Source organism: Sciurus vulgaris (genome assembly GCF_902686455.1).
Source record: "Sciurus vulgaris genome assembly, chromosome: 5".
In the NCBI taxonomy this organism is placed as follows: domain Eukaryota; kingdom Metazoa; phylum Chordata; class Mammalia; order Rodentia; family Sciuridae; genus Sciurus; species Sciurus vulgaris.
This window is the reverse complement of record NC_136465.1, coordinates 107,650,704-107,677,662: the sequence shown is the minus strand read 5'-3', so window position 1 is coordinate 107,677,662 and position 26,959 is coordinate 107,650,704. Positions and strand designations below refer to the sequence as shown.

Here is a 26,959-nt window from a genome sequence, read left to right as displayed (position 1 = left end):
GATCAATAGAGATTAGCTATTAGCACAGGAAAGTAAAGAGTCAAGACAAACAAGTAAGAGAAAAAAAGGTCTAAAATAATAATTTAAAAGTAAAAAAAGAAATAAAAGAGTATAAGAACAAAATCAATACTAATCAAACATCTTAGTCCTTGAAATATTGAGCCATAAAAATAAATGCCTTCAAACAATATTAGAAATGAGAAAAAATAAACAGATATTAATTGTATAACTATACATTAGTGTTCATTATGAGGAAAGAGAGAGATGGGGGCTAGAAAAGAGTTTGTAGATTCAAGAGCTGACTAGGGCAAATGCAGAGGTGATGTAACATGGGTTTGTGAGTGGGAAGAAAAAATAGAAGGAAAAGAATTAATGGAATTGTGAAAGAAAAAACAATAGAGTTTGTTAGCAAGAAGAAAGAGAGAAGTAGAAACAAATGAAAACAGAGTTTTGAGACAGACAACAGATAATCAGTCCAAAATACACTAATCAAAACCCTACCCCTTGGTCTGGGTTTGTAGCTCCGTGGTAAAGTGCTTACCTTGTACATGTGAGGTACTGGGTTCAATCCCCAGCACCACGTATGAATAAACAAATCAGCAAGAATATTGTGTCCATCTATGACTAAAAAACATTTTTAAAAAACCAAACCCTACCCCTCAAAAAAGAGAGAATGGAAAAATAGCTACCTTTAAGAAATGTTAAAAATGAAAAGAGCAGAAATAAATATGTATATGTACAAATGTATAAATGTCCATCATGTATCAATGAATACACATTCGAAAAATAAAACAAAATAAAGAAAAAATAACAGATTAGTCAATGAGAGTATATTCCCCCTGTCTTAGCCAAACTGTCTTTGTTTCTCAGTTTCCCTTCTCAGAAGAATGGTGTGAGGTGCTGTGGAGAATACTTCTGGCTTCTGATTCTGGGTATATTTTCCACTGAGTTCTATGAGCTGAGTTTCTACAAGTGAAGCTCCCAGGGGCAGGAGTTTGGTCTGGTAATGACCCAGGTGTTTATTGCATGAGGAGTTTTTGGGTGTCAATGAATCTACAATGCACTTGTAGGACTGTACCCCACTATTGTCCCCAGGGCACCATTTGTGGCAACAGGGAGTTGGTTTTGTTGCTTTGCTGTTTGGGGATACTGCTCTTTCTGCCCTCTCAAGGACTGTTTCTGAGCACTGACCTTAGTCACTTTGTCCGTTTGGATTCTCCCTGCCACTGGCCCTGTACTTCTGGGTTCAAGGGCATGGGGGATTGTGGCTTCCTCTGATCTATATTGCCCCCAGGCAAAATGGTCTCCATGCCAGAAATTCCATATGCCAGAGATTATCCTGGTCTGCTAGGCTCAATTTAGATCCTGAGGTTAGCATCTGCCGGATTCATGTATTGGAATCAGCCCCGAACTCACATATATAAATTCTCAGTCTGAGTTCACACTGTTGTCACATGAAGGTATTAAAATGTCTCCAGTTTGGGCTCCCCATGCATGTCAGGCAGACTGACTTTCCTGCACCACTTTAATGAGCTGAATAGCCTCTGGGTCAGCCCAGGGCAGGCTGTCCCTCCCATCCTGGGATTCCCTAAGCCAAGAGTTTCCTAGCACTTTTCCGTCTTTTCTGACCTTGTGCATTAATTTTGTCCCCTCTTGCCAGGAGCTCAGCTCCAATTCTGTTCTTTAGCCTTGTGTGATGTACCCCAGATTTCCCAGTCTTCAAGGCTCTCTGTCCAATTTTGAGATCAGTGGAGTGGTTTTGTTTTGTTTTGTTTTTCTTCACTCACCTCCTAGAGAAGTATTTTTCTCCCTATTTGAGTCCCAAGTCACAGAACTGTGAGAAAAGCCACTTCCCTCTATCTGCCATCTTGTCTCTGCCTTGAGAGATTTCTAATAATATTGTCTTTTTTCAATACCTATGGAATCTGTAGTGCTGTCCCCTTTTAAATTACATTTTTTTCAAGATTTTGAAAAGAAACAAAATAGAATGAGAACACATAAACAATCAATACCAGGGTTCCTTTTAGAAGGTTTGACTTTCTGGTGAAAAGACAATATGCACAGATAAGGTTAAAATATGTTAATATAAAAATCTAGATTTCAACTCCTTACAAGGGCCACATCTAAAAAAGAGGATTTTAATAAAGTAAAAGAAGAAAATAAAGAAAATTCAAGTAAAAAGAAAATATGATTTGCAATGTTTACATCAAAAATAATTCCAGATAAAATTCATTGAATTGGAACTATGGTTACTATGCCTTAATAACAATTTTGTTCTCTAAAAATGGCAAAAGCAATATGGGACCAAAATCTAAATCAAAAGTGGTTAAGACATAAGGAGAAATTGGGTAAGGTAGAATTATGGTTGGAGATTTAACAAAACTCTCAGTCCTTAATAATTCTACTAGAAAGTTATGAATATACATATAGGATTATGATAAAACAATTGATGTTGCTTAATAGCTATATATGTAAATTAGAAATATAAAATGTACATTCTAAATAATAGTCAATAATATTTACAAAAGTGTTAATGTACTAGTACATAAACACACACACACATCCCTCAAAAGATTTTGCAAAGTACTTTTATAGAGTTTATATTCAACTTTAATACAATAAAATAAAATGTTACTAGGAAACAATTTACAAATAAAATCAAGTGATAAAACTAAAACAATTCTTATGACAATGATTATGAGAATATTATATATAAAGTTCAACAAGGTGCTACTAAAACTATATTTATTCTTTAATAATAAATAATGAAGACACAAGATAAACATATTAACCTCTATATTCAAGATTGGAAGTAAAAAATAAAATAAGATGATTATTTTAAAAGTATTAATAAAGAAACAAATTAAAACACGATTTAAATAACAGAACTAAGAGCTGTTTCCTTGGAAAAGCCAATTCAATAAAAAATACTGATTAAGACAAGGAGTAACCAGATTTTAAATCTTAACTTAGGGACACAAGAAATACGAAGAAAAAAAAAAGGTAGTATGACACCTCTTAAAGAACATCTCTCTACTAATAGATTAAAAATATATCAAAGTAGATAAAATGCCTGATATAGGAGTAAAAAAAAGATTTTGAAAAATCTCAGTTAGATTCAAGAAAATACAGATGAAAAGTTAAATAAAATTAAGAAGACAATGCTAGATATGAATGAGAAATTTAGCGGAGATAGAGATTTTGGTAAAGAACTAATAAGAATTCTTGGAAATGAAGAGCTCAGAAGTCAGATAAAAATTTTAATTGAAAGTCTCGACACAAGACTTGATCAAATGGAAGAAAGAATATCAGAGCTCAAAGACAGATCTTTAGAAATACCACCTCTGACAAAAAGGAAAAGAAAAATGAAAAAGAGAAAGAATGAAAAGAGTATCCCAGATTTTTGGGACGCTATTAAAAGATCAAATGTCTGCATCACTGGCATATCTAAAATGGACAAAACAAAGTTTAAGTACAATATAAAACTTACTCAGTGAAAAAGCAGCCCCAAACTTATCTAATATTGGGAACAAAATTGTCATTCAGGTATAGAGGGTTTATAAAACCCAAACAGATATGACCTGAAAAGATCCTCACCATGTTTTAGTCAGCTTTTTAATTGCTAACTAGACCTGACAAAAACAATTTTAGAGGTGGAAAATTTTATTTGGGGTCTCATGGTTTCAGAGGTCTCAGTTCATAGATGACCAACTTCATTGCTTTGGACCTGAGATGAGGTCAAACATCTTGGTGGAATGGTGTGTTGGAGAAAGGCAGCTCAGGACATGGAATCAGGAAGCAGAGAGAGTGAGACTTTTTGCACCAGGCACAAAATATACACCCAAAAGACACCCCTGCCCAATGACCCACCTCCTTCATAATCCAATCATTTCACCTCTAAACCCTTTTGCATTGTTTCACTGATGAATTTTCACAGGACATCTCATACCTAAACTATACCACCACAACATGATAGTCAAACTATCAAAAATATAGGACAAAGAAAGAGTTTGGAAATCTGCAAGAAAAAAGCCCCAAGTCACATTTACAGGCCATAGTATTAGAATAACAACAGATTTCTTAGAAGAAACTCTACAAGTCAAGAGGCATGGAAACAATATATTTCAAGTCCTGAAAGAAAATAACTATCAACCAAGATTACTATGCCCAGCAAGGCTATCTTTAAAAACAGACACGTAAACCAATGAAATAGAACAGATAGTGACAAACTTTCATGCCTCAGTTATCTGAATCTTGACAAAGGTGCTAAAACCTATGTTAGAGAAAAGACAGCCTCTTTAAGAAATGGTTCTGAGAAAACTAGATATCCATATATAGAGCAACAGTGGTATATCACTCTTATACCTGTACAAAAGTCAACTCAAAATGGATTAAAGACTTAAGTATAAGATCAGAAACTTTACATCTTTTAGAAGAAAACTTGGGGTGACACTTCAACGTATAGGTTCAGACAAAGACTTCCTGAGTAGGACTGCTGTTGCTCAGGCAATAAGAGCAAGAATCAATAAATGGGATACCATTAAATTAAGAAGCATCTGTACAGCAAAGGAAACATAATGAAGAGACAGTCTACTGAAATGGGAGGTAATTTTGTCACCTACTCTTCCAACAGAAGATTAATATCCATAATATATAAAACTAAAATAGTCCCTCAGATAACCCAGTCAATAAATGGGCAAATGAACTGAACAGACACTCCTCAAAAGAAAATATATCAATGGCCAAAAATTATAGGAAAAAATGTTCAATATCTTTAGTCATTAGGAAAATGGAAATCAAAACTACATTGAGATTCCATCTCACTTCACTGATCATGGCAGTGAAGAACACAAATAACAAATGTTGGTGAGGATACAGAGTAAAAGGAACTCTTATATAATATTAGTAGGAATATAAAGTGGTATAGCCATAATGGAAATCAGTATAGAGGTTCCTCAAAATGCTAAAAATAGTACTACCATATGACTCAATTATACCCATTCCTTGGTATTTATCCAAAAGAATTAAAGTTAGAATACTTTAGAGAGATATGCATATCCATGTTTACTGTTACATGATACTTATGTTTTACCACAAACAAAAATAAACTCAGAATGGATTGTAGACTTAAATGTAAGACCTCAAGCTATGACACCACTAGAAGAAAATATAGAAGAAAAGCTGCATTATATTGATCTGATCAATAATATTTTGGAGAACAGCTTAAAAGCACATGAAACAGAATTAAGAATAGGAAAATGGGGTTAAATAAAACTAATAAAATCAGCAGAGTGAAGAAAACAATCATCATAGTGAAGAGACAACCTACAGAAAGGTAGAAGATATTTTTGAACTATACATCTGACAGACGGTTAATATAAAATATATAAGTATCCTAAACAACTCAATAGCAAGACAATAAATAACTTGAATTTAAAATGGACAAAAGACCTGAATGACATTTCATAAAAGACATACAAATGTCCCAGAATTATATAAAAGTACCTATCACCACTAAGCATCAAGAAAACACATATCAAAACCATAGGAACACTCATATACTCTTGGGATTGTAAATTAGCACAACCACTATAGAATCAGTATAGAGATACCTCAGAACCCTAAGAATGGAACTACTATATAACCCAGCTATACCACTCCTTGGTATCTATCCTAGAGAATTTAAGACAGCATGCTATAGCAATATATGCCTACTGATGTTTATAGTTGCACAGTTCACAATAGCCAAGTTATGAAACCAGTCTAGGTGTCTTTCAACAGATGAATGGATAAAAAAAGTGTGATATGTATGCACAATGGAATTTTATTCTGCCATAAAAAGAAAATTATGTAACTTTGCAAGAAAATGGGTGGAGCTTGAGAGCATTTTGTTAAGCAAAATTAGACTCTAAGGGTCAATGGTTGTATGTTTTCTGTAATATGTGTAAGCTTGAGAGAAAAAAAGGAAAGGAGATGAATAGCATTTCAAAAAAATAGGAGGGAAACTAAGAGAGTAACCACAGGGGACCAGGAAGAGGGAGGAGGGGAAGGAAATGGGAGGTACTGAGGAATGAAATTGACCAAATTATATTGTTATATTGTGTGCATGTATAAATATGTAACAGTGAATTCCACTATTATGTATAATTGTAATGCACTAATAAAGTAAAGTGAAAAAAAGAAAGTCAAAGGGAAACTCTTTGGGTATAGGAATGGTATTAGCAGGAGGAATGGGGGTAGGGGAAATATTGGAAAATGAAGCAGATCAAATTTTTATGTACTTATGAATATGCGACAGTAAAATGCATTATTCTGCATAATAATTTGAATCTTTAAAATATATAAAAAGTAAATCAAAGGAGAAATAAAGACTTTCCAAGATAAGCAAAAACTAAGGGAATTCCTTATCACCAGATAACCCTTATGAAAGATGCTTAAGGTAGTCCTACACCTAGTATTGGAAGAAAGGCTATAAATTCCACTATAAAAGTAGATACAAAAATGAGAAATAGAATAGAATTAAGCATTGTCAATGTGTTATCAATATATCATCAAAGCAAAAAAGAACCAATGAGAGATGAAGAAATGAGCAATGAATATCCAAATCAACTGGAAGAAAATCAACAAAATGACAGGCATAAGTCCAATACCTTTTGTTTTATGGTTTGGATATGAGGTGTTCCCCCGGAAGCCCATGTGTGAGACAATGCAAGAAGGTTCAGAGGAGAAAAGATTGGGTTGTGAGAATATTAACCTAATCAGTGAATTAATCCCTAATGGGATTAACTGAGTGGTAACTGGAGGCAGATGGGATGTGACTGGAGGAAGTGGTTAATTGCTATATATTTTGTATCTGGAAAGTGGAGTCTTTCTGCTCCCTGATCAAAATGTGAGCTGTTTCCCTCAGCCACACTCTTCTATCATGATGTAAGCCTCACCTGAAGCCAGGAGGAATGGAGCTGGCCTTCAATGGACTAAGATCTCTGAAACTGAGCCCTCAAATAAACTTTTCCTCCTTTAAAATTGTTCTGGTTGGATCTTTTAGTCACACCAGTGAAATTGCTGATTAAAATAACTTTCAGTAATAATTCTGAATACAAATGGTCTTAATTTTCCAATTGAAAGTTGCAGATTGGGTGAATGATTTAAGAAAGAAGATCCAACAATATTCTATCTATAAGAAACTCATGTTACTAGTAAAAACACACAAAGACTGAAAGTGAATGGATATAAAATGGCATTCCAAGCAAATGGAATCTAAAAGCAAATAGGAGATGCCTGACATATATCTGACGAAACAGAAGTTAGGACAAAAACAGAAGAGACAAATATAAAGATCACTATATAAAGATCACTATATAAAGGTCACTATATAAAGATCAAGGGATCAGTTCATCAAGAAGATATAACAATTATAAAGCTATTTGCATGTATTGTCAGAGCACCCAATTTTATAAAACAAAGACTTGTAGCCTGAGAGAGACTGACATCAATATAATAATATTTGGGATTTAAGTACCCTGCTCTATCAATGGATAGATAATGCAGAAGAAACAAACAACAAAGAAACATCAGAGTTAAATGACAGTATAATTCAAAATGCCTTAGCAGACATTAAGAGCATTTCATTTGCAAGCTGAAGAATACACATTTTTCATCAGTACCTGGAACTTTCTTTAGTGTAGACCACATATTGTCCCAAACAACAAGTCTTAAAAAATTAAAAAAAAAGAAATGATATCTTATATGTTTTCTAATCACAAAATGGAAAGAAACTAGAAAGCAACAGCTGGAGAAACTTTAGAAATTATACAAATACATGGAGTTTGAGCAACAAATTTTTTTGAACAAATGGTGAGTCACTGAGGAATTCGGGGGAGAAATTTAAATTTTACTTGAAACAAATGAAAATGGAAATACAGCTTACCAAAATCTGTGGAATAAAACAAAAGCAGTACTAAGAAGGAAGTATATAGCACTGAGTGCCTACATAATTTAAATAGAAAGAGTTTATTTAAATAACATATTGATACATCTTGAGGTCTTAGATAAGCAGGAATAAACCAAACTCAAAATTAGTAGAGGAAATAAATAATAAAGATCAAAGCAGAAGCAAATGAAATAAAATCTAATAGAATAATACTTGGGAGCAACAAAGACAGAGTTGCTTCTTAGAAAAGATAAAGAAAACTTACAAACTCTACACTAACAAAGAGAGAGAAAAGATCCAAATAAAATAAAATTTTTGATGTAAAAAGGATACTTTATAATCAATACAGTAGCAATTCAAAGGACTATTAGGAATTATTTTGAAAAACATATATATGCTCAACAAACAAGAAAATATAAAAGAAATGGTTAAATTTCTGGATGCATGCAACCTACCAATATTGAACCAAGAGGATATAAAAAAATAGAGAAATAAAAGTGATACAATGGCATCAATAAGAAAAAATTCCCAAGCAAAGAAGTGCCCAGGACCAGATGGCTTCACTGCTGAATTCTACTAAACTTTTAAAGAAGAATTAATACCAGGTCTTCTCAAACTATCATGTAGAATTGAGAGGGAAACTTTCCAAACTCATTTTGTGAGGCCAGCACTACCCTGTTATCAAAACCTGACAAGCTGACAAGTAGACACACACACACACACACACACACACACACACACACACGCACATACTATCCATGATGAACCCTGGTGCAAAAATTCTCAAAAAAATACTAGCAAACCAAATTCAACAACACATCAAAAGATCATATACATGATAAAGTTGATATCATTCCAGAGATGCAAGGATTGTCCAACATACACAAATCAATTAAGGTCTTCATAATGTAAAAATAATGAAAAATAAAAATCACATGATTTTAATTGAAAAAAATCACTTGATAAATTTCAACATTTTGTGATAAAATTCTTCAAGTAGATATAAAAGGATCATACCTCAATCTAATAAAGGCATATGACAAACCCATAGTTAACACGTCAGGAGCAAGATGAAGGTGTCTTGTCTCGGCATCTTATTCATTATGTTACTGGAAATTTTGGCCAAGGCAATCAGGTAAGGGAAAGAAATAAAAGGCTTACCAATAGGAAAGGATGAAGTCAAATTATTCCTATATGCATATGATATGATTCTATACATGGAAAACCCTAAGGACTTTACCAAAAGACTATTAGAACTGGCAAATCAATTAAAGGATACAAAATTAACATACAAAAATCGTTAATTTTCCTATATACTAAAAATGAATTTATTGTGAAAGAAATCATGAAAGCAATCCTATTTACAATAAACAAACACACACATGCTTATGCATGCACATGAAACACTAACTGAAGAAGCGAAAGATCTCTACAGTGAAAATTATAAAACACTGAAGAAATTGAAAAAGACACCTAGAGGTGGAAGGACTCCACATTTATGGATTTGAACAATTAATGTAGTTACAGTGTCCATATTACCTAAATTAATTTACAGATTCAGTGAAATCTACACCACAATGCCAATTTCATTCTTCATAGAGCTAGAAAAACCAATCTTAAAATTACTGTGGAATTATAAAGACCCTTAAATAGTGAAAGCAAAAAAGAGCAATGCTGGAGGAATCACACTAGCTGTTTCCAAACATAACACAGAACATAGTAACCCAAACAGCATGGCATTGGCATAAAAAACAGACACACAGACCAATGGAACAGAGTACAAAACCCAGAATAAATACTGTATTAAACCTTACAGCCATTTTCAGCAATGGTATCCAAAACATACATTGGAGAAAGGACAGCCTCTTTAATAAATGATACTGGAGTAAACTGAATATTCACATGCAGAAGATTGTAACTTGAATCTTATCTTTTACCTTATACAGAAATCATCAACCCCCAAAAGAATGAAGAACCTTAGTGTAAAATCTGAAACACTAGAGGAAGACATAGGGAATGCTATTGGTACAGTGATTTTATGCATAGAGAATTTGTATGTGTGTGTGTGTGCGTGTGCACGTGTGTGAACGTGTGTATACAGAAAAGCAGTGATACCCATCATGAATTAAATGTGTGGGTAAATCAGTCATCAGTTGTACTGTTGGTGTACAGTGACTTTAGCAATCAGTTTGGCAGCAAAATCTCCTACATTGGTATACAACCTATTATCTGGTGATTCTAGCACCTTTTCACTGTCCCTTACCCACATACTTTTTTTACGCACATCTTTTGTCCTTTTCCAGTTTAAATTGTAGTCCATCTTTAGTATCTCTCTCACATAGAGATGGTCATCTTTCTTATTTTCTCTTATTTTAGCCCTTGCTTGGCAAAACCAAAACCCTGTTAACTTCATCTTCCTGCCTCAGTTGTACTCTTGTATCTGAACTTGGCTGTGGAAGAACACAACTAGGCTGTCTGATCTCATCCTAAAGGCATCATTACTGATTTCAAATATATTCCAATGCTGGCATATTTCTTAGACCCTTTACTCTAGCATTTTGCTAAATAACAGTTTTATTATACTTTGACACCTCCATGTCTAAAACCTTCACCCTCATCCTCACTTAGCAGATGTCCTTGTGTCCTAAAAATCAATCAGAAGAGAGCTTCCAAAGCGCCCCCCCCCATTACTCATACCGCCATCTGCTGGTTCTTTGCTGATGTTTTTTCTTCTTTAAGTTTTGTGTCCATGATCTTCACAAAGGCCAGTCACACAGCTGTGTATTAAATTCTACTCCCTTGAAGGATACTGCTTTAGGAATTCACATCTCCTCTTGCCTTATTTCTTTTCCATTCTCTGTTGGATCTTTTTAAGCAACCAAATAGAGTATGCTATTTATGATCTCAAAGATACCAAAAAACCTTCCATTGACCTCACTTACCCATTCAGTTATTGTACTTCTTTGTTTTTCTTTAGCTGTCTCCAATTTCCTTCTTCTTACTATTTATTGAACCCACTCCAAAGAGGCTTTGCTCTCTCTATTTCACTAAAAATTACCTTGTCAAAGCCACCACTTATGTCCATGTTGGTCAATCTGTTCTTCAATTGAGTGTTCATCCTGTTGAACTTTGTGCACCATTCCACCAGGTTGATTACTCCCTCCTTCCAAACATTTTCATCATCTGGCATTCACAACACACACTCTTCTGGTATTATCCCTCAGACCTCCAACTGGTTCCTTCTCACTTTTCTGATATCTGAATATAGGACTAAGGCTTGTCGAACATACCTCTTCACTATATCCATTGTCTCAGTGATCTCATTCTGTCAATTAGCTATAAATTACATATCTTTGAAACAGCAACTTCCTAATTTTTCTCTAGTCTTGACCATTGCCCTTAGACTCCAAGTGAACACATTGAGGGACCCACCTGTGTCTTTGGATGTATGATTGAACTGTGCACATCAGAAACTAAGCTCATCATTCTCTTTCTCAGACTTCCTCTGATTCTTCAAACTTGAGTCTTTCCCATCTCAGTAACTGGCAACTACTTTCTTGCAGTTGCTTAGGTTAAATACCTTGAAGTTTTTCTTCGATTCCTGTTATTTTTCACCTGCACATTAATCCTCCTCCTCCCAAATATTTATTGCTCTCTCTTTGAAACATCTCCAGAATTTGACTACCTTCCTTGGTCAAAGCAACCCCTAGAAATAACTTCCTAATTCATTTTCTTGTAACTCCTCATGCTTCCTAAAGTATAGTTTTGACATGGCAACCAACTTGATCATCTAGAACTCCAAGAACCATCTTGTGTCCTTCTACATCCAGTCATCAACAGTCATCCTAATTAGACTACATACCCCTTCATGACCTGCCTCCCTGCTTCTGCTACCTTTCTGCCTTAACTTCCTACTATCTTGCCCCTTGCCCATTCCTTCATAGACACATAGGCTTAATTGATACTCCTGGAAATTGTGAGGCAGGCTACTGCCCCAGGATCATTGTTCTCCTTCAGGTGACTAGCTGTCAGTTTCTCGACAAGGCTTTCCCTGATGTCTATGTTAAATATCACCTGTACTCCTTATTCTGCTTCCCTACTTTGTTTTTATAGATATTTTATCACCACATAACCTACTTATTTCATAAATTTTACTTATTTATTTTAAAATAACTAAATAAGGGTTGGCATTTTTTTCTCTGTAGTTTACATCTATATTCCTAGCACCTAGAATGCAGCCTTGAACAAAGTACAATAAAAAATTATTGAATGAATAAATTGGTGAATGAACATAGAAAAGTTCATGAAATGTATATGGCATGTGAAATAGCAATTTCATTTCTAATAATTTAGAAAGAATTATAAAGATTTAAAAAGATATTTAAAAGGTATTGAAGCATTTTTGTGAAGAATGAAAAACTAATAACAGTGATAGGAAATTGGTATTAAATTATGATACAATTACACTGTGAAATACTACATGTATATTTAAAAAGGATGTGACTGACTTTTATTGACAAGAAAAGACAATGTAAAGTACAAATTATGTCAAAGGATATATAGAGAATATTTTAATATTGATCATCTTTTTGCTAGCAAAACCATTAGAAATCATAATTTTCTTCCTCATGCTATTGTATATTTTCTAAGGATTTGTCTATTTATAACCTAATATATACATACATAACACACCCAAACCCAAACACATACACACACAAATATGACTAAGCTGTCAAGTCTTTGCAACAAGCCATGTAGCTTCCCTCCTTCTGCTTTTTTCCAATAAGGCAGGGATACTTAGCTTGGAGTCCATCAATGGATTTGTGAAACTGTGAACCCCTTTATAGTTTGTATGTCAAATTTTATGCACACTTGAAAATGTGAGTTTTCAGATCATCCAAAAAGTCTATATTCTCTAGTGGGTCTTCCCCAATCTTACAATCATATGGTTTTGTCTTCATCCTTGATAAAAAGGGGAATACTTGTCTTCCTTGAACATGTCACTTCTTTGAACCCTTTTTCTCCATGTATCTTTATAATTTCTATCTGCTTGGTCTCAGTTACAAGTGAGTTGAGATAATGAGTGGGCCTAACATTAAGTAGGTATTACTTTTTATACAACAGCTATTTTAACTCCTCAATTTTCATGGATATCCCTGTGCTATGGAGTATTTCACTTATTATTAGTGCCTTATGATATCTATTCTTTCTCAATCCTTCCATAAAACTTTTCTCAAATTGATATTCTAAAAATACACACAATGCCAGATAATTTCCTTTATTTCCAGGATCATAGCTCAAAGTGATGTTTCATAGAACTTCATTGTGTCTTGCTAGCCTCATCATTAATAGTAATAAATTACCTTCATTTTATGAGTGACCGTTTTTCCTGTTATTTTATTTTAACTCAGTTATGTAGGGTAATATGATGGAAAGGTTGTTATTCAGGCCATCATGTTGAATGCCAGGGCTTCAATCATGAATTAATTCTACTTGCTACTGATCTTTTCCCTTGGTGATATAATTTTGGCTCTTAGCTATATTATTCATGAAGAAGCTTTGTTATCCTCACTGATCTGGCTATATTCCTCTTCTTGCAGCAACATTTTATAGTGGTGTTCTTATTAGTTTTGAAATGCCTAAACCTACTAATGTGTTTATCATTGAGGATCTCTAAACTTCAGTGTAGTTTGGCTTGTTCAATGCCATATTCTCAGTACCTGTACTAAAGATGTGCTAGAAGAACTGAACTAATAAATCATTGTTTAAAAACTCCTCTTCCTGTATGCTTTAATAAGAGAGATCATTTTCCTTCATAAAAGTGGAATGGTTTGCCTCAGAAAGTTGTGAATTGTTAGTCACTGGATATAATCAGATGAACTGGATGACTACTTTGACAGGCATGTCATCAATAACAGTTAAGCATCATTATTTGGTAAGATTTTATTACTAAAATACTTTCTGCTCCTGAAATGCATGCTTGTTTAAAGTAAGATCCAGTATAAAATTGCTAATGTTTAAATGGAATACATAATTATGTCACTGGAAATTTAAATCATAATAATGACACGTATGGAGTGCTTGCCATTTCCTAGGAACTATACGAAGGTAAGGACTTACATCTCTTATTTCATTTAATTCTTACAACAATCATATAAGGTTGGAACTCTTGCCCACCCTATTTGACAGCAAAGGAAAGTGTGGCTTAGGAAGAATTTTAATTTGCCCATTATTACAGTAAACTGTAGAGACAGAATTAAGAGACTGTTGCTTCTTAAACTTCTGCATTATATTGTGTTGCTGATGATCAAATAGCATTGAAAACAAGTTAACACAAATAGCATCAGTATTGTTTTAATAAGGGGTACCAAAAAGTGTATGTTTTTCTTTATGTTCTCCCATGTTCTGTAGTATCTGAAGAAATAACTGGAATAGACAAGATGAAATATTTACCTATAACAAATGAAAATGTGTTATGACCACAATAATTTTGGTCCTCTACTGGAATTCACTTTTTATATTTTGATGGTTATGTTATCAATGACTGGTGCTGTCAACTGGTTTCTTTGTGAGTGTATTAATCTGTTTTTGCCTCTAACTTCTGCCACCTGGTTTCTGTATTCTTCCATTTAAAAATGTATTCAAATTGCTTTTTATTTTCAAAATCAGCTTTAAGAAACTTTATAAATGATGTTTTATTGGAACTATTGACATAATAAGAATGTTGCTATTTATTGAGTGCATTCTGTTTTGGGCATTTTGCTTTAAATGGAGTATTATTTTGAATTCTCATTATATAGATAAGGCAACAGAGGCAGTGAGAGGCCATATACTCTACCCAGGTCATAGGCAGTAGTAAGAGGCTAAGCAGTGTTTTATTTTTAAACATAACTGCAATAATTTAGTAAAGCTGCTTTATCATCATTATAAAATAGAGTGGTGATTCTTTTCTTTTTTCTTTTTACAATGATTCAATCACAGTGGAAATGTACAAAACATACAGATCAGCATATACAACAATTTCATCTTCATATAATCAGCAACAGAGACTGCTCAATGAGACATACTGTCCTTGAATCCCTCTACATTTCCACCCTGGTCTGACAGGTAAACAGAAATAGTGTCATCAGGCTCATTCCCTCACTAGAGGAGCGAAGGTGTTAGCCTTTTGCACCTAATACCTTAGCATTCAAATACCGTGAGGAGGTATTTGTTGCTGAATTTCTAGCTCCTGCTAGTCTATGAGCAGGGTTTTCAATTCCAAGGCCTGTACATGTTAACTACTTTGTAGCTGTGCTTTCTGTGAGCTACACTAATGATATATTTGGCACTAAAAGTAGATGTGGATTTTCTTTGGGTAACTAATTTACAACTGGGTGGTACCTTAATGTACTGAGATGATCTGATCATTTTTCTATTAGGGTTTAATTTAAGGCAGTGGAAAATTTCTCATTTCATGTTGTGTGCAACCTTTTTGTCAAATGAGATGTGACCTTATTTTTATCCTTTAATCTTGAGTTATGAAGGAGGTTGTTAAGATGAATGATGTCCTGCCACTGTTGCCTATTTCTCTGAAGCCTAATCTTAAATTAGTTTATATTTCTGCCAAATGCAAAGGATATTTGAATAACAAGGGCATAAATTATAACAAAGGGTGAACTTTATTTCTGATTCTACCTACCTCTCAAAATTATGAATAACAAATCAGGGAGACATGATATGTTCAAGTGTAATAAATTATCTCCTTGGGATTTAAAATGCAGTTTTTAATTTAAGGTAGTTTATGCTTATTAAAGGTAAAAGAGAAAATAAAGGATCATAGAGAGAAGGTTGGAAATTACTCATGGCTCTATCACTCAAACAATGCCTTTAGAAATGTTGGTACATTTTGTTCCAACTATATATATATATTCCCCATGATCACAATTTTAATGTATCATTTAGGTCTCTGAAAGGTTATAAGGTGATTTTTGAAGTTGCTGGGTTGGAGGGCAATTTACAGAACAGATGGGTGGCTGGGGTAAAAGAATTTGGAACAAAAATATCACCAAAAGTTGCCCTTGTGGCCAGCAATCAGGAAGCAAGATGCATAGTTCTTGCTTCTTCACAAAGTTTCCTCGGATGCTGCTGCCACTACAAAAAGAAATACTCCTGTCCCTTCCTTCCTAGCTGTGCTCTGTCAATGTTTGGAGTCTCAGGAAAGAGTATGCATTGTAGGGGTATATCATGGGCTTGCCCCTTGCTGTACCACAGGAAGGAAGAGGGAGGACTTGATCTCTTTCTTTTTGAAATGAATATGATAGCTAATGTTCGCTATCCTTACCAAATGTTTGTTTCTGCTGAGTATTCTTAATTTAAAACTCAATCAAATCCTCACTAAATTTCTGAGAAAATTATTAGTATCTGTTTTATAGTGTGGTAACAACATCACCATTACCAAGAAGGGTACCTGGATGTGAACCCAGCCATCTGACTTTTGAGTTTGGATATTTAGGCTCTCTGTCATGCTAAGCCTTGGTATAGTGGCAGGAAGATTGGAGAGCAAGAGTGTTCTCCTGAGAATCCATACAGTGAGGAAAAGTGAATATTCTGACATTTTTCTTGATCAAAATGTGTCCTATGTTCATTATATATACTTTTAAACTTCTAATTATGTAGTAATCGTATTTCCATGTAGATTTGTGTATTCATATGGTCTTGTATGTCTTTGTAGAGACTGGTTTCAAAAACATTCTATTTCAAAAATTTCTTAATCAATTTTGAATTGACTCTTTTGAACTATCTTCCAGTCTATTAATGAAAGCTATTATTTATCAAGTACTAACCATATGCTAGGCACATTTCTAAATGTTTTAGACCATTTATTTTTCTCGATACAATTTTTTCTGTATTACATTTCTATTTCATTAAAAAACAGTGATGCTACTAATGAAAATACAACTTTTGATAAAATACTTATCTTCTTAAAGGAGTTGTTCTTGTTAGCAGGGCATAGTATTTTCCTCATTGTTCTTAAGTTACCATTGTTATCAGGTTTAGGAATTCATTATAAATGTCATTTCTAATAGTATCTAGAGGGGGATAGCAACAATAGGATTCTTACCTTAGTATGTTAAGAATTACAAGAATGTAGCAATAGGGTGGTGTGTTTGAGGATATAATTTTTTAAAAGAACTAATGCTTCTCTATCATTATAGAACTTTCTAGTTGAATTGATAAGAATACTTATTATTAAATAATAAGACAAAATGTACTCATAAAAATTTTCTCAGAAATGTTTACCATCACTAATTATCAGGGAAATGCAAATCACAACTTCAGTGAGGTATCATCTCACCACAATTAGAGTAGTTCTTTTCTTTTTTTCTTTTTGATGCTAGAATACATGTATTCATTTTGATAGAACATACATAAATGGAGTGTAATCCCTCATTTTTCTGATTATACATGTTGTAGGATCACATGGGTCATGCAGTCATATATGTACCTGATGTAATAATATCTGTTTCACTCTACTATCATTCCTGGTCTCATACCATTTTCCCTCCCTTCACTCCCTTTTACTTAATATAAAGTAACTCTATTCTTCCCTATCCCCCATATTGGGAATTAGCATCTGCATATTAGAGAAAACATTCAACCTTTGGTTTTTTGGTTTTGGCCTTCTTAGCATGATATTGCCTAACTCTGTCCATTTATTAGCAAATGACAGAATTTTATTCCTCTTTAAAGCTGACTAATATTCCATTGTGTGACATAACACACAATGTTATGTCAATTGAATATAAAATTTTAAAAATGTTCTTTGGTGGTAGCTGTTGGATAAAATCCAAACAATTTGGTGTTTTATTTATTCTTTATAATTTATGGATATGATTTAAATTTTTGATTACTTAGTTTATCTTTTTCTTTGTATCTTAAAAAAGAATTTTACTGTATACCTGCACATGAATATATACACATTAATAGGTGTATGTATATGAACTTTTACTATGTATATATAAGCATATAGATATATATATATATATATATCTCACATTTTCTTTATCCATTCATCTTCTGAAAGGCATCTAGGTTGGTTCCATATTTTAGCTATGGTGAATTGAACTGCTATAAACATTGATGTGGCTGTGTTACTGTAGTATGCTGATTTTAAGTCCTTTGAGTATAAACCAAAGAATGGGAAAACTGGGTCAAATGGTGGTTCTATTCCAAGCTTTCTGAGGAATCTCCATACTGCTTTCCAGAGTGGCTGCACTAATTTGCAGCCCCACCAGCAATGTATGAGTGTACCTTTTTCCCCACATCCTCGCCAACACCTATTGTTGCTTGTGTTCTTGATAATAGCCATTCTGATTGGAGCGAGATGAAATCTTAGACTAGTTTTGATTTGCATTTCTCTAATTTCTAGAGATGTTGAACATTTTTTCATATGGAATGGCTATTTTCAAAAAAGAAAATAAGGAATGCTGAGGAAGATGTGGAGAAAGGGGAACTCATGCAACCTTGGTAAGAATGCAAATTAGTATAGCTGTTATGGAAAACAGAATGGAAGTACCTCAAAAAACAAAGATTAACAACCATATGATCCAGTGATATTACTGTTGGCTAAATATCCAAAGAAAGGAAATCAGTATGTCTTCACTCTGTGTTTACTGAAGTATTATTCACAATAGTCAAGGTATAAAATCAACCTGAGTTTGCATTGATGGATGAATGGATATATATCTACAATGGAATATTATTGATCCATAAAAAGAACAAAATTCTATCATTTGTACCAACGTTGATGAATGTGGAGGATGTTACATCAAGTGAAATAAGGCCAAGCACAGAAAGACAAGTATTGTTTGATCTTTCTCAAATATGGAACCTAAAAAATTGATATACTAGAAGTAAAAAGTAGAATAGTGGTTACCAGAGGCTGGGTGTTGGGAAGGGAAGAGGGAGAGACATTGGTTAACAGGTAGAAAATTATGGTTAGATAGGAAGAATAAATTCTAGCCTTTGCAGGGTGACTATAGTTATTAACAATTCAATGTTTATTTTAAAAGCATTAGAAGAGAGGATTTTGAATATTCTCACACAAAGAAATGATAAATATTTGAAATGATGGATATGCTAACTATTCAGATTTATTACACATGGCATGCATGGATTGAATTACCATATTGTATCCCATAAATATGTACAGTTATGTCAATTGAATATAAAATTTTAAAAATGTTCTATGGTTGGTAACTTGGATAAAATCCAAACAACTTGGTGTTTTATTTATTCTTTATAATTTATGGATATGATTTAATTTTTGATTACTTATTCTTTTTCTTTATATCTTAACAAAGAATTTTACTGTATACCTGCACATGAATATATACACATTAATAGGTGTATGTATATGAACTTTTACTATGTATATATAAGCATATGGCTAGGTACATATACATATATGTGTGATGCTTTCTTATATCATTTCCCTTTGTTTGTACTTCCCTGAAGTATTACTGTTAATATTTTGGCATTATTCATCTTGAATTTTTTTTTCTCCAAATAGACAGGTGTGCACAAGGTTTTTCCAAACAAAATGGGGTTATATAGAGCTTTTTTGTTTACTTACTAGTACATTGTGATATTGTTTCATTTCAAAATCTTGTTATTTTGTAGAGCAATATACTATTACAGAATACAGATGCATAATAGTTCCGTTAAGAATGAATAATTGGTATTTTCTGTTTTTAAATAATTTAAAAATATTTTTAAAATTTTTATTTTAACCAAAAGCCCAAAGTTCTTTCTGATGTGTGGATGCTAACACACAATAAAAGGGGGTGGGGAGAATAGACATTCATTTTATTAGATAAAGAGGAATGAAGGGAAGGAATGGGGATTGGAATGGGAAAGACAGTAGTATGGATTGGACATAACTTTCCTATGTTCATGAATACATGACCAGTGAAACTCCACATCATGTAAAACCACACCTAATTAGAATAAGTTTTGCTCCATGTATGTATAATATGACAGAATACACTCGACACTCATATATATCTAAAAAGAACAAATAAAAAAATTTTTATTTTAAAATAGTTCCTAGTTATTTCCTCTGGATTTCAGGAATATTTGAGAATTCTCAGAAAACTTGGAATGGTCCCATATTTTGACCCAGTTATCCCACGCCTGGGTTTATACCCAAAGGATTTAAATTTAGCATACTACATTAATGCAGTCACATCAATGTTTATAGCAGCTCAATTCACAATAGCTAGGTTGTGGTAACAACCAAGATGCCCTTCAACAGATGAGTGGATAAAGAAACTGTGGTATATATACACAATGGAATATTATTCAGCCATAAAGAATAATAATATAGCATTTGCAGATAAATGAATGGAATTGGAAGAATAACATGCTAAGTGAAATAAGCCAATCCCAAAAAACCAAAGGCTAAATATTTTCCCTGATAAGTGGGTGATGATTTATAATGGGGGGGGTGCAAAATGAGAGAAAAATGAAAGAACTTTAGATTACATAGAGGGAAAAGAGAGGGAGTGAGGGATAAGAAAAATGGTGGAATGATACAGACATCATTACCTTATGTACATGTATGATTACACGAATGATATGAATCTGCATCATGCACAACCATAGAAATGAAAAGATGTACCCCATTTGTGTACAATGAATCAAAATGCAGTCTGTAAAAATAAAATAATAATAACAAAAAAATAGTTCCTAGTTATTTCCTCTGGATTTCCGAAATATCTGTATTGATATTTCTAAGTTTGTTTTTTCAGGTCTTCTCTCTTATTTCTTTTGGTTAGTTTGGCTAAAGGTTTATCAATCTTGTTTATCTTTTCAGAGAACCAAATCTTTGTTACATTGATATTTGTATTTTTTTATTCTCAAATTGTTGGCTCTGATTTTAATTTCCTGTCTTCTACGTCTCTTATTGATTTTGCAGTTAGTTCTTGCTTTTCTAGGGCCTTGAAGTATAACACTAGATTATTTATTTGGAATCTTTCTGTTATTTATTTTTATGTAGCTATTCAATTCAAGCTTTCCTTTTAGAATTGCTTTCATCATTCCTTGAGATTTTGATATGTTGCATCTTTGTTCTCATTTGTTTTTAAGATTTTTTTTTATTTCTCCCCTGATTTTGTCTATGACCCATTCCTTATTCAAGCTATTTAGTCAATTTCCATGGTATTACAATGGTTTCTATTTTTTAACTTGTTATCAGTTTCTAATTTCATTCCATTATGATTTGATAGGATGCAAGGAATTATCTGGACTTCCTTTTCTTTCTCTCTTTTTTTCATATTTACTAAGACTTGCTTTGTATCCTAAAATATAGTATATTTTGGAAAAAATTTCCATATGCAGTTAAGAGAAAGCACAGTTTTTTTGATGAATGAAATATTCTGTAGATGTCTATTAGATCCATTTGATTAATTATATATTTTTTTAGTTCTGAAGAAACTTTGCTTAGTTTATGTCTAGATGACCTATCTATTGGTGAAAGAGGTATGTTGAAATCACTCAATATTATTGTTTTGGGGTCTGAGTCTTTGTATAAAGTAAAGTTTAAGTAAGTAGGTGACTGACATTTGGGGAATAAATATATTCAATCATTATATCTTATTGAATGATTACCTTAACCAATATTGATTGATCTTCTTTGTCACATTTGATTTTTTTTTTGCTTAAAATCTGCACTTTTTAAAGTTTTATTTCAGATTTTAAATAAATCCTCCATGAGCATCTTCTGAATATATCATTTCTTATTTGTGCTATTTTTATAGTAGGGTAGATTTTTAGATTTGGAAGTGCTAGTTTAAAAACTATACACATTTAATATTGGATACTTTTCCAAACTACCTTTCAAGATGCTTCTGTTGGTTGATGAACAAATCATGAATCATAGTGTTGTTTCACCACATTTTATTCATAATGGACCTTATTATTCTTTTAATTTTCGCTAATCTAATTGGCAAATCCATTAAGTTACTTTTTCTTACTGACTTACAGGTATACTTCATGTATTGTGAACATCAGCATGTAATATATTAAATATTTCATCGTGTCCTATAGAATGCCACTTGCTGTCTAATTTTATTTAAACTATTTTTTTCCATTGAGAAAACTTTATTTTTTATATAGTTAAAATGTAATTAAACTGTTTTACTTTGTGGCTTCTGTTTTATTCCAATGTCTTCTTTCTTTCAATTATGCCTTATTTCCTTCTTCTACAGATTATTCCCAGCAGCATACACACATGCATAGTATTTCTCAACAATAAATTTAAAGAAAAATCTCCCTTTACTACATGTCTGTTAGAATCTACTTTCCTATTGCTCCCAAAGTGTCTGTTCATTTTCTCTTTGCCCATTCTCTCTTGCACCTATTCAATCAGACTTTTCATCTAATAAGTATTCCCAAATAGCATTAGGACCATCAGATACCCATCCACAGGTTGTCTTCATCTTACTTGACCTGTTAGTGACATTTGGCGCAGAGGATCATTCCCTTTTCTTGAGGCATGCTCTTCATCACTAAACCTTTGGGATTCCCATCTCATTTTTCTCTCCTCTAATCTCACTGACCAAATTTACTGATTTCCTTTGCTGATTACTCCTCAAAATGGTGAGTGTCCTTCTTCTATTCATGTTAATTCCCTGGCAATCCCTATGTCTTCATGGCTATCAATATGATCTATGTGCCTGTGACTCTCACATTGCTTTGTCCATGATCATCCTCTTCATTTCACATTTACAAATTTAGCTCTCCCCACCCATATATCCTCTTCAGTGTTATTAGGAACACATACTATAAACACAATATGAGTTTATTGTAGTTTTAAAAATTTTTATTTTTTAATTTAAATTAAATTTATTTTTAACATATAAAAACACAGAATTGCCCATATTAATGGGAGTCCTTTTGGTATTTCAGTACATGTACACATTATGTAATGTTTAATTCAGGCTAAACATGTCTGTTGCTTCAAATACTTACCATTTCTTTTTGATGAAATCTTTCCAAATTTTCTTCCTGTTTTTCAAAATGTATAGTACATTATTGTTATCTATAATCACCTCACTGTGCAGAAGCACACCAGAAGACCTTGCTTCTTTCTAACTCTAACTTAGTACTCATTGAGCAAACTTTTTCCTCTCCACTACTTTCCCCAGCCTTCGGTACCCATCATTCTGTTCTGAACTTTTATGAGATCAACTTTTCTGTATTCCATATATGAGTGAGATAATTTTTTAATTATATGTTTAAAATTTTTACAGACTGCATTTTGATTCATTGTACAAGAATGGGGCACATCTTTTCATTTCTATGGTTGTGCATGATGTACATTCATACCATTCATGTAATCATACATGTACATAGGGTAATGATATCTGTCTCATTCCATCATTTTTCATACCTCCGCCCCCTCCTCTTTCTCATTTCTCTCTATGTAATCTAAAGGTCCTCCATTCTTCCCTCTCCCCTACTTCCCTCTCCCTCATTATATATCATCATCCACTAATCAGGGAAAACATTCAGCCTTTGGTTCTTTGGGATTGGCTTATTTCACTTAGCATGATATTCTCCAGTTTCATCCATTTATCTGCAAATGCCATAATATTCTTCTTCTTTATGACTGAATAATATTCCATATATAATATATAATAATTACACAATATATATTCTATATATATAATAATATATTATATATATCTCACAGTTTCTTTATCCATTCATCTGTTGAAGGGCTTCTAGGTTGGTTCCACAATCTTGCAGTACTTTTCTTTTTGTGTTTGACTTTTTTAACTGGTTCCATTTATATTGTTGCATATGACCGAATTTCATTCTTTATTATGGATGACTAGTATTCTGTTCTGTGTATTTACCATATTTTCTGTTTGTCAGTTGATGGACACTTTGTATTTATTTCTGGGCTGCTGTGACTACTGTTGCTATGAACATGGGAGTCTGTTCCACATATTGATTTCATTTCCTTTGGAGATATACATATACATACATAAATGAACATACACACACACATCTAGTGGAGATTTCTGGATTATATGACAGTTCTATTTTTTAATTATCTGAAGCACCTTCATACTGTTTTCCATAATGCTGTACTAATCGTACTCATTTCCATACCTGTGCAAGAATTCCTTTTTCTCTACTTGTTGATTTCATTTTTCTTAAACTTGTTCCTCCCCCAGTGTCCATATCAATATATGGTACTTCTTATTTTTCACTTGTTCATGTTTAACATATTGAAGTAAAAAATCCAGTCTCCGCCAAATTGTTTTTTTGTCAACACTGCACCATCAGCAAATTCTGACAGCTCAATTTTCCATATATATGTAAAATAGAAACTTTCTACAGTATCTACCACAACTACCCCTAAGACACCACTCCTATGGATTATTACAGTAGCTCCAAAGTAACTTTCCTGCTTTAGTCCCCTTCCCAACCCTTATTTAGTCATTCTTTCTTATTGCTGAACAGTATTCCTTGTACTATTATATCACAGTTTGTTCAGCCATTCACCCTTTGAAAAACTTCTGGATTGTTTATAGTTTCTTTATCCTTTGGTTAGAGAGAGAAGTTTTTTGATAAGGATTCTTTTGGTCTGCATTTTTTAGTATTTCCAGAACGTGGGCTTCTTCGTCTGCAAGTCTGAATAAATTGGGCAAAAAAAAAAAAAAAAAAAAAAAAAAAAAAAAAAAAAAAAAAAAAAAGCAAACCCAGTGAACTCACTACCATATTGTTTTTGGGCTTGAGGTCCCTAACTGGTTTTCTCTGTTTTCTCCATCTTTATTCTCTTCTTTTTTTTTCCTGCTCTGTCTTAACAATTATATATATATATATTTATGGGGTATCATGTGATGTTTCAGTACATATGCACATTGTGTAGTGTTTTAAACTCTTATACTTGTTTTATATATACTGTCTAGTTGTACTTAATGGGAGGAATGGGACATCAGTCTATTCTGAATAGAGGTCACCTGAGTCATTTCTGAACTTAATTTTTAATGCATCTCTTTTGGCTCTTCTCTCTGCAGGTATCTGGAACTAGAAAGCAGTGGCCATCGGAATGAAGTTAGACTGCATTACCGCTCAGGCAGTCATCGTCCTCACACAGAAGTGTTTCCTTACATTTTGGCTGATGACAAGTGGCATAAGCTCTCCTTAGCCATCAGTGCCTCCCATTTGATTTTACACATTGACTGTAATAAGTAAGTGAAATGTTCTCACTTCAGAAAATGGAAGATTCTAAGAAATGACTCTCCATTTATATTCCTCTCTGATTTTTCTTTTTGCAGAATTTATGAAAGAGTGGTGGAAAAGCCCTCTACAGACTTGCCTGTAGGCACAACATTTTGGTTGGGACAGAGAAATAATGCACATGGATACTTCAAGGTATCATTTGGCTAGAGTTTGAGCATAAACTGTAAAAGTTTTCTAATGAGTTTGGACAAGTTTGTTTCACTTTTTATGATGTGGAACAAAAATAAGAAAGGCGTACTTTTAATTTGTATCTATTTCTATTTTCCATTCTTTTTCCTTTTCCACTGGTCTTTTATTTAACTGGCAAAATGTCTCTTCAGTGAATTTGGTCCTTAATCCTTAAAGAGATGATCATAATTGGGACAGTTAACATGTTATTTTTAAAATTAAGCATTAAAAGCAATAAAAATCTAAAATGTTGACATACAGATCACTGAAGTATAACCTTTGGTGATACTTTTACAGGGATGTTAATAATAAACAATTTGAAGCTTTTTAAAAAATATTCATTATTTCTGGTCCCCTCAAACTCCAGAAAGTAAGAATACATATATGTGCACAAATGTGCCCTAATAGAAAGCAGTCATAAGTTATATCTTTTTTTAAATGTGTACTTAGAACCACTTCACAGAATTTTATGATTGGAGAGGATCAAACGATTTAATTTTTAAATTTTAAGGATGGAGAAATAAAGACCAGAGACTGCTTGGCTCCAAGCCTACAGTGCAGCCATTTTCTCCGAGTGACTGTGACAGTGCCTGCATGCAGCAGTGGCTTAATGACTGTTTGTTAAAGAATGATAGGTGATGTGTACAACTCACGGATTTTATGGTAGAGGTATCAGTAAGTTTAAAATTGTGTTCTGAGAAAAGCATATAGTTTTACAAAGGTAATTTGTTTTAAAACTTATTTAAACATTATTGCCTGGAATCCAGGTGCTTTGAATGCAGTATTCAAACTTATCCATAGCCTTGCTAGTGTTAATGCATGGTCTTTTCTTATATACATATGCATAAACCTGTTCAGAGAGGTTAAGTGAGTTGCCCAAACCCAGGCAGCTAGTAAGTGGCACGTGGAAAATTGATTCCATGCTTACAATTCCTAAAAATCAATGCTCTTGTCCCATGTAGGGAGTGGAAGATGCATGCTGTGTGTTCCAAATTTCTCCTCAATTGAATTATGAAAGTCTTTTCCAGGGAGCCCAGATGTGACTTTACAGTCCTTACACGTCAATTATGTGTACAACTCTGTGGGTAATCGTCTGTATTATAGTCAGTGAATGGTATCCATTAGAATTGTACAGTACATAACCTAAGTAACTATATGTGTAGCTTTTTGTAACATTGCTGCTTTTAAGTGATAGAAGTTTGTGCAGGAGTTGACTCCTTAATTCAAACTCAAACAAACAACAAATCCAGTCATTGCCACACAGTATACCAAAATGTTTATCATTCCTAGTGACACCTGTTATTAATCAGATTACCCATGTGAAAGATAAACACATGATAAATCTCTATAGGTACATCCAGAATTGCCTTCATAACATGTTGGAACTTTTACCCATGCTATTAGACATTTTGCCTGTCTTTTTCAAAGGAATAAAGGGAAATATCAATTAAAGGGAAAAAAAGTTGATGAAGGAAGGGAGGGGGTGGTGGATGAAAGGGACAGCTGGAGTGTGTCTGATGAGATCATTTCTGAGTTACCATTGGCCTTTGCTTTAAGAGC

At 33.2% G+C, this 26,959-nt stretch overlaps 1 protein-coding gene across 2 annotated transcripts in view; it reads left to right on the top strand.

Annotated features, from left to right (window-relative positions):
• Positions 1-26,959, top strand: part of NELL2 (neural EGFL like 2) — a 433,796-nt gene that overhangs the window by 122,055 nt on the left and 284,782 nt on the right. For both annotated transcript variants that reach the window (XM_079139564.1, XM_079139563.1), the window contains exons 5-6: positions 25,006-25,179; positions 25,267-25,363. In XM_079139564.1, the coding sequence (XP_078995690.1) occupies positions 25,006-25,179; positions 25,267-25,363 (271 nt within the window). The remainder of the gene's footprint in view (positions 1-25,005; positions 25,180-25,266; positions 25,364-26,959) is intronic.